Source organism: Musca vetustissima, unplaced genomic scaffold (assembly GCF_032173495.1).
Source record: "Musca vetustissima isolate MV318-11 ecotype Yass unplaced genomic scaffold, APGP_CSIRO_Mvet_v1 utg2694, whole genome shotgun sequence".
Classification (NCBI taxonomy): domain Eukaryota; kingdom Metazoa; phylum Arthropoda; class Insecta; order Diptera; family Muscidae; genus Musca; species Musca vetustissima.
The window spans coordinates 358,455-367,933 of record NW_026884399.1 but is presented as its reverse complement, the minus strand read 5'-3'; the positions used below and the strand labels follow the sequence as shown (position 1 = coordinate 367,933).

Sequence of the window (9,479 nt, the reverse complement as noted above, 5' to 3'; positions counted from 1 at the left end):
AAAACATCATCAAAGTAAAAGCGAAGTTTTTTTTCGATTTATTTGTTTGTTTTAAAAGCAAAATTTTGCATGCAAATCATCATAATTAAATTCACCAACAGACGAACAAAAAAACACAAAAAAAAAACAATAACAAATATTCCAAGAATATTTTTGCATCACATAAACAACTCATTTCAAATTGCATGCTTGTGAGATGTCACCTAGAAAACACATAAGAACAAAAAAACTTTTTATAGGCGGCTTTTTTCCAAATGGCCAAATGTTGTCATGTTACCCGAAGGGGACGTAAATAACAGCGGCTAGCTGACTTGTTGCTTACAGGCAACAAGGTGCCTTATAATCATTTATGAAAAATCAACAGCTTAAATTTCAATGCAACCCACGTTTGAAATTTATGTTTTGTGTGTTTCATATGCAGTGAAAGAGGGCGGGCGGCTGTATGTTAGACAAGTACTGCATGTTACGATACAGCTACACTACATACAGAACTTGACTGCATTAATTTTCGTTCAAATTCATTTAAACAAATGGCAAGTGTCATGTCGGTCGGTCGGTCGGTCGACCGCATTCGGTCACAAAGAATATTCTTTCAGTGCAACACCACATCCCACAGGAGTTCTGTGGAAATCCACTTGAAGTTTCAGTTACATCGTCGAAAATTGTTCACTCATTTTTAAGCACGAACAAATAATGATTTCAAAGAAATATTTCAAGTTGCTGTTCTTTTACTGTTTCTCCAATTCTTTTTTTGCTTCTTCTTCTGCACAAAAATGGAATGAAACAAATTAGAAACATTCCACAATATGTTTGGCCAAGAAAGAAGCTAATTAGAGTTATTCAGGGTCACGGTCAAGCATTCATTAATCAGTTTTGAAGCATTTGAAAACAAATATTTCTTACTGCTAGATAATTTTATTTGCGCAAATACTTGTATATTTGCATTGGTTTTTAGATCTATATAATTATGGGATACAAAAACCAAACATCGAATTAGTAACCAGCATTAGCAGGATAATTATTTAAAGATCATAGAATGGAAAATAAAGGTGGATGAAGGCTCTGGGAAGAATTTAAATAGCCTTATTTTTGAGATACTTAGGCTCTGGTTTAGAATACAAGAAGGCAACCGTTTCGAAATGCTTCATATATAGCTCCACTTTGAGCCCTTTTTTGAGCGATTGAAAATTAGTGCTGGATCCAACGAAAAAAATATTTTAGGGCCAGATGTTTTTCAATATCAAATACGTGCTGGTAGAAGTTCCGTGACACCATCTGATATACCATGAATGGTCCCGGATGGTGGATGGTATCAAGGAACACTTTTAATATTACTAAAAATTATTTTAAAGTTCCATAATATGCAAGTAATTTGTATGATATCCTTTCCGATTACTTTGTACAATACAAAGTGATAAATTTGAATATATTATCTGATTAAACCTGTAACTGATAAAACATTCTAATTATATTTGAAAAAAATTATCAATCTATATCAGTATACATTTTTACTGTAACATTGCACACACACACACACCGATTTCTTCATTTTCAAATTCCAATTGTCGACATAGCCGAAATATCAGATTTCAATTAATGTTAGATTAACTTTGAATCACAACACAATGTTGAGATATCACATCACAAAATCGTTGTGCAGTTTCGTCTAACGTCGTCTTAATGTCTTTTTATGAAATCTCAAAATGGGGGTTTCAATTCCACGAGCTAAGTTGAAAGTCCGACAAAAAAAAGATAAGCGACAAATGTTTTGTGGTGAAGGGAACAATGAAATCTCAATTTAAACATGATATTCAGCGATGATAAAAATAGCAGCAGCAGCACAAAAACAACAACCATAACAATAAGTAATGCACAATAGTGACATACCTACATGGCTACATTGATTTGACACAGAAATGAAAAAAAATAGAATGGCCATAAGTGGCCCATTGAACATCATGATATCATATCAGGAAGGTAGCACCAGCTGCAACAACAACATCAGCAGTATCAAACTGATCATTGAAATTGAGCTAAACGATATGACTGATCCATGTGTAGACATGGTTTTTTTCTTCTTCTTTGAGATTACAACAGCCGATATCATTGAACAATAATATCAGCAACAAGTGAATTGGAATCATTCATCATTTTGTATGTAAATTAAAATATCAAATTTGTGTGTTTGTTGGTATGTGTTCCTAATTTGGCAATGGACCCCATTTATAAGTAGGTCTTTAATTAAGATCTACTAATGAAGCCTCGTTCATTTAGCATTTGAATAGACACCCAATTAAGTGAATAATATTTGTTAATATATCGACAATTTATTGTAAGATATTATGTGTGAATATATTAAAAACCATTTGCTACGACATTTGTGCTGACAAATTTTTTCAACATTTTACAAAACCAATAACCCCAGAATCAACCTACCTGATCGCTTCGAACATCGCAAAGTCTGAGTCTGATGAAGACAAATTGTGGACATCATCAGTGAACATAAGTGTAAATTACAATGATTAGGAGCCAGAGTGCCTTGTGTTTGCAGGCAGGTATGTGGTAGGAGCGGCGGCATAATCATCACAAAAGACTTTGCTTTGCGGACCCGGGTACATTTAATTTATTGGCTATCAAAGGTAACACAAAAGTTGCCACATTATTTTTTAATAATACCAATAGCTACTCTTAACCATATTTATGATGTGTGTGTTGGTTGTCTTCATTGTCGTTCACATCTTTCTTATGGTAGGTCGGTGGGGGTTTGATGTTACCTTTGAAAATGTTCTGTATGGAGCATTACGTGTTTTTTCTCACAGTGATGGGCAAATATGTGTGCTCATGTGACGTTTGAAAGACGCAATGTCAAATACTTTTTTTGAATAGCCATACGAGATAATTAAAAAAATGTATGTGAACTTTTAAATAAAATAAAAGACTTGGGGAGTAGTTTATTTTCCCATTCAAAAATGTATTACATTCACTGAGGCAGAGAAATGAAAAAGTTTGACAAAATCGGTTAAATTAAGTTATTTTATTTCACTAGTAGTTGGGACCAAACTCGGATTTGCAATGGGTTATCAGCATATGTTCTAGCTTGGAAAAAATGTAAGCAGCGATAAATTTTTATTAGAATGTTATCTATGGGTGGAAATGTGCAGTGAATAAGTCCAAAGAACATTCAACCATTCCTCGTGGTGCCTATTAAAAAAGTTTCTTACATCAATTGCACATGTTCGGGACTTTTTCATTACTCAAACACTTTAAAAATATTGTCTTTGTGAGTTTGTTGAGCCTTCTCTTGATGTAATTTTTTGTCGTGTCAATCGTATCGCCTGTTTTTGTCCAAAAATCGCGCACAGGCAAAGATGCCTGATGAGGGTCGTTAATATGCTGCAGAAGTCAAATTTTGTTGTTTTGAAAATCTAGTCCGATCAAACCAATGCTACATGATTTATTCATCACCAATACAACACCCTTTAAATACACTTCCAACATAAAGGTATTTTTTATAATTTGAATTTTGCACTTTTAAGTGATTGAATTTTAAACACCACTGTAACAATGTCCCATGTGTTCTTCCAGATATTGTTGTTTACCAATGTGTCCCCCCTATTTTAAATGCAACACATTAAAATGCCATACAAAGAGGACAACGACGATATTATGGTATTGGACCACTGCAACATCACACCACCACGTTTCCATACACCAAATAACCAGCCAACAAATATCTCTACAAGTGTTGTGTTGTTTTGGTTGTGTGTGCCTGCATTGCATTGTTGTCGACATAAAATATGAAAATCCGCTTTCACATTATGTTTGATATCTCTGTTGATAAATCATCATTCTTGGTTTGACTCAATATTGTTGTTCCTCACAGCAACAAGCCGTACACTCAACCAGCCAGCCATCCAGCCAACCATCCATTCAGCCCAGCTTGCAACTTCTGTAAATAATCTGTGGTGTTTGTCTTACTGATATTGAGCGCATTGCCGGTTAAAGCCTTCCGTTTGCCCTGGTATTCTTCACATGCCTGCGGGGCACAAGCCAACAAATAAGGCGGTTGATTCATGCTCAACATACACCCCGCTGCTGTACTCTGCCAGGGCGAATGATGAGTTAAGCAGTCTGCTTGAAATGTGCATAAGATGCAGATGCCCATAAATTGTATTGGCCATCGATGTTTCGTTTATAACATCTCTGACAGTCGCCTACCAAGGAGTCATCAGCTGTGAGGGAGGAACAACGGTAGAACAAAGTTGCATTTCGTCGTCTCTCGATCTGCGGATGAATGAAGTAACTCATTTTTTATAGCTTTATTTGCATGATTCTTTAAGTGTAAACAACACGTTCGATACCAAGGCCTGGGCAAAAACAATGACAGAAAAATATCCATAATACCCATTAAGGCTTGGTAGGCTTTGAAGGATGTTCTGCTCGTAACTGTGAATGACACTCCGAGAGGGAGAGGAGAAACGAAGCAAATCTTAGGTTTGCATGTTGTTGGGTAATTTCCACATATGTCGGTAGCCAAAATAAGCCACTACAACAATTTTAACCCACTTCAAGACGCAATGGCATCGTACAGTTAAATACCAAGGATTTACTTTTTAAACGTCCCTAATAGGGTTATAGAACTAACACAGATACTCACGCACACATTGACAGCAAAGTATTCAGCAGCAGGTCAATTGATATGCATAATTTGCTTGATGTGCATAATTATTGTATTCAAAATAATTATTTATGCATAACAATGATGATAATAATAACAGCAACAACAAGTCTGCATATCTTCAAAATTGTCTTATTTGCCTAGAGGCGGATTTAAAAGGATGCTTCATAAGGCTAAGGCATGTATTTAAGGCTGAATAAATAAATAATGATAATATGACTACTTTATTTTTAGTTGTATGTGCTCGGTACTTGCACATATAGGGACGAACAAAACATTGACCTAAACTTTACTAAGACAGTTTAGATTTGTCCTTCTTTTTAGAAAAAATCATAATTACAACAGGCAACTATTTCAAGTTAAATTCGGAATGATCTGATAATATTTAAGGGATTAAAATGAACAAAAAACTTTTTTCTGTATTTCTGGTCGCTCTAGAGGGCACAATTTTAACCCGAACCTCACAGAGAAAGGGGTATGGCCTTGGAATACGCATGACTGTTGCAAATCTGTCAATATATAATGGGTCAAATGGACCAAGACTTTTGTGTGAAAATTACAAAATTTCTATTCTATGGGATATATATTTACTCCTGAAGGACATAGACCCGAGAAGTTGATACTATATCCACAGTGGTAGTTGGCTTTTAAATTGATACCAATCATATTGTTGTATGTACTCGGATGTGGGAGATATACTTAAACATTTACTGGGGTCTACGTATTCTGATATTGCTTAATATTACTATTACGCCACTAGGGGCGGAAATCTAGCGCTGATCGCTGTGAAATTTTACATGAAGTTCCGGCTTTAGTTATGGATGATGATGTTGATATAATATTTAGGGCGTGCCATAAACCAACAACTTTATTTTTGTCAGATTTTCTAGTCGCTTTAGATACCATTGTTATATGCAGAACATCACGGTTGAGGCGATCTGACCAAATACTTAGATGATGATGGGTCAATATTCCGAATGTCAAATCAACCAAAACCTAAAGTGACTACATTTTATGTTATGGCGTAAATAATATGGATTAGAAAGTGTATCAAGATAGTACAAATATCGCGAAATATTGGTCTGGTACGGAAAATAGATCCGCAGTAGTATAGTCGGCCCAGTCCAACTATGCTACTCCGCTCACTGGTCACACTTTCCTTTGAAGGATTGAAGCGAGAAGTATTATTATGAAAGATATCGCATAATCATCATCTTCAAATTTATTTTAGAATTAGTTTTATGTACGGGTATATCTCCAACCAGATAACTTTCTAAGTTCTTCATTAGTCAAAATAGTATTGACTATTTTTTTTTGTGTCCCGATATCTAAAGTTATTCTCACGCATATATAAATCCTTTAATTCATAGTATTACATGCTATACCTAATATATCCGCATGTAAGTAAAAATATCAAACAACTCAATAAAATTGGATCATGCAACATTACGCATTTTAATTAGCCATAAACTGCAGATGGTTGTAATTATAGTCTCAAAACTTGTTTCAATATTAAATACTTGTACGACATACAATGTAATATATAAGTCAACGATATTGTCAATCAATAATAACAGCAGCACTTACTTCGATTGCAATCCCATTCCCATAATCCGCACGAATTTCCCACCACAAATGCCGGTGTGTGGCGTTATTTGAATTTTCTGTAACTGTTCTTCGATGTCACTTAGCTGTTGATCATCGCTAACGGTGGCATGCATCCAGACAGCATTGCGGTTGCGACATCTATTCAAATTTTGCAAACCCAACACCTTCGTAGAAGGTTCTGTCGTTTGCGAAGGAGAAGAAGAAGACGACGACGAAGAAGAAGTAGCAATTGTATTTTTGGCTAGCAATCCACTGCTGTCCTGTTCACCGGCACAGCGACCAGTTATCATTTCCAGCTCCAATGAAATAAGTGCATCTTCGTCTGGATTATCGTCCATGACAAGATTATGTCGTTGATTGTATTGAAATGCTTTAGCCACCGTCTGATGTATGACAGGCGTTTGATGGAACGTTGGCGAGTCGGTGGCACTCGCTTCGGAGTGTGTTTCACTGGGACATGAAATGCCCGATGATAGAATTGTGTCATCTGACATGTTCGGGACAAGTTTGTGGCCAACATTGCTGTTGTCATTGGTAATGATGCTCTGTTGGCTGGTAGTACAACTCAGATCATAGCTGATCAGACTGGATTGTTGCGAATGCATGGCGTCAACATCGCTGGTGCTGGAGCTCGTTCTGGTGCCGGTGCATTGGTAATGCGTTTGAGACAATTTGGGCGTTAGCTTGGTCTGCTGTGGCTGTGGCAATGATTTTGATGTCATGGCTGACGCTACTGATGATGGAGTAGCATGATGAATTTTTGCCTGGTGTTTGGTTAATTTTTTATTACTGGACTTTTCATTTATTCGATTTTGACTAGTTTTCGAGCATTTCTTTTGTGGCAAGCTCTGTGTAACTGCTGTGGTTTTGGATGCCGTGTTACTGGTACGATGATGCTTAGAACAGTTAGTTTTGGATTTTTTGGATAATGATTTATTGGGATTTATGGTCGGAACACTATGTGTTTGGGAAACCCTGGCAAAGGCACTTTTTTGTGAGGCATTGAAAATTGCTTTTGCGGTTGTGCCTGCTGCAGTGCCTGTTGCTGACTTCTCTCGACTTGTGGCACGTTGCGTGCCACTGCCGCCGTTCTGTTGCAGACGCCGACGACTACGCCTGATGCTGGGCATATTACGTGGAAATAATTTGGCAGCCTCATTAAGTGTGCACACGGACTTTTGAGAGTTGGAATCAAGAGTCGAGGATGAATTCGTGGAAGAGTATTTGGTGGAAAGGGATATTGTGGAGGCCTTATCATTAACGAAGGTGTCTGGCACTGGTGCCGACGTCATGTCACGACATGCCTTCGAGCCATGCACAATTCGCGCAGGCGTTGTGGTGGGAATGTCATGTGCACCACCGCCATCACCATTATCAGGCTGCGTATTTACAGTTAATAATTTCCAGATTTTCTTAGCGGCACGTTTGCCGAGAGTTGATTTTGGCGTTGCACTTTTAATTGCATCTGTGTTTGTCATTTTGTTACGTTTTTCTAATTTTCAAGACGCATGCGTCTTAGCTTTTCTCGTTATTGTTGTTGATGTTTAATTTAACAAACTTCTACAAAATAAGACACCGCCACAATTAAATTTCACTTATGTATTTTATGTGGGTCGTCGTTATCGCAGTCACGCGTTTAATTAGAAACACTAAATAATCGATTATAGATGACCATACACAACGGGAGATTCATGCGTCCAACGGACCCAATCAATTCATCGATCCATCAAATGATCAATTGTCTAATTATAGACATTAACATTTCATATTGTGACGCTACTACGCACATTCGACCGATCACCAACTACAACTACCGCCGCCACCGTATTCGTCTAATCATTTAATTATTTTCTTTACGCAAAAATGGGAAAACACCAACAAATCGTTTCGCAGAATTTCAGAGTGCACCACTTAGGTGTATTCTACAAGGCAGTATAGATAGACGTGCCCAAAAACCGCTTCAAAACAATGCAACAAAACAAAATATAAAACAAAAACACTGGCGCAAAAAAACACGTTTTAGACCGCAATACACAATCACTTCGTAGTGGAGTAACGATCGCGACACGGCTATCAGTTTTCACGTTAGCAAAATTTATGAATGAAAAAAGAAAAACAAACAAAACAGGCGTCGAACTTGGCTTAATTCATCCGCTGGCGATGCGTTTACGGCGGTGTTCAGCTGAAAACTAAAATAAACATGGAAATTTGTTGTTTGATCGCTCTACTCGATCGGCCCGGCCAACAAGCAGCGCCACCATTAAGATCTGGCTTAGATGTTGGCTGTTGTTGTGTTTACGAATTGTTAATCGAAAGAAAGTTAACAACAAAACTCCCCGCAAAACAGAGCTCCTAACAAGAGTCAAGACGATCGTCGTCGTCATCATCATCATCTTGGCCACCACCACCACCGCCAGTATGGGAAACATGGAATGTGTCTGCATGTTGTTATTCTACCACACAAAACACACCGGTTTGCAGAACTATGTTTGTTTATTTGTTGGTAGTTATAGTTGGCCAAAAGAAGTTAATGATCGTTAGAGTGGTGTGCGCATCGTTTAAGCCACTTTCATGCTCATCAATATCTCACTGGGGGTTTTCTCAGTCGGCATTCTCTCAATTGCTGCTCTCTGTTTTGAAGCAGACCTGTTTTTGGGTTTTTTTTTTTACTCAAGAGAGAGAAGATACACTTGTTGGATTTCATTCATTATTTTATGGTGAGTATCTCACAGATTGCATTGTTTTGAGTGGAAATTGTGTATGAACTCGAAGCGAGTGTTGCCAGATTTGTTGAATTTTCTACTTGATAGCCGTAGATATTTAAAAGAGGTAAATTAAAATACAGCGAGTCGAAGTCAAAAGCATCCACTTGGTTTTTCCACTTCAAAATGGCGTGAAGTACCGATAACTTGAAATTGGACAAACTAAACTATGTGATATTTATCTAAATGTGAACCGACATAGATCAACCTGCAACATATACAAAATTTTTCATGTCAACAAAACAAAATTTTTCATGCTTGTTTACAATTGGACAAAATTATGTAAATCGATTTAAAGCAAATCTCAACCGGACACCCGTTGATAATACTGAGCTCAAATAATATGAAGTATGTCTGTTATAACTACGAGTAATATGAATTAACAAAATGGAAATTAAATTTGCGGCCTATTTGTATTTCAGTTTGGTAGC

At 37.0% G+C, this 9,479-nt stretch overlaps 1 protein-coding gene across 1 annotated transcript; it reads right to left on the bottom strand.

Moving 5' to 3' along the window:
* Window positions 1-3,898: 3,898 nt before the first annotated feature.
* Window positions 3,899-7,764, bottom strand: LOC133331401 (mucin-5AC-like). The gene is made up of 2 exons (XM_061539795.1): window positions 6,309-7,764; window positions 3,899-4,131 (listed from the first exon to the last, which is right to left on the bottom strand). Exons 1-2 carry the CDS (start codon window positions 7,762-7,764, stop codon window positions 3,899-3,901), a joined length of 1,689 nt encoding a protein of 562 aa, XP_061395779.1.
* Between the last annotated feature and the right edge of the window lie 1,715 nt (window positions 7,765-9,479).

What these genes read in the sequence shown, in the direction of transcription:
- LOC133331401 (XM_061539795.1), bottom strand. Translation starts at nt 7,764, where the DNA reads ATGACAAACACAGATGCAATTAAAAGTGCAACGCCAAAATCAACTCTC. An exon ending in GCCACACACCGGCATTTGTG is followed by an intron (nt 4,132 to 6,308) that starts GTGGGAAATTCG and finishes CATTTCAAGCAG; the next exon opens with ACTGCTTAACTCATCATTCG.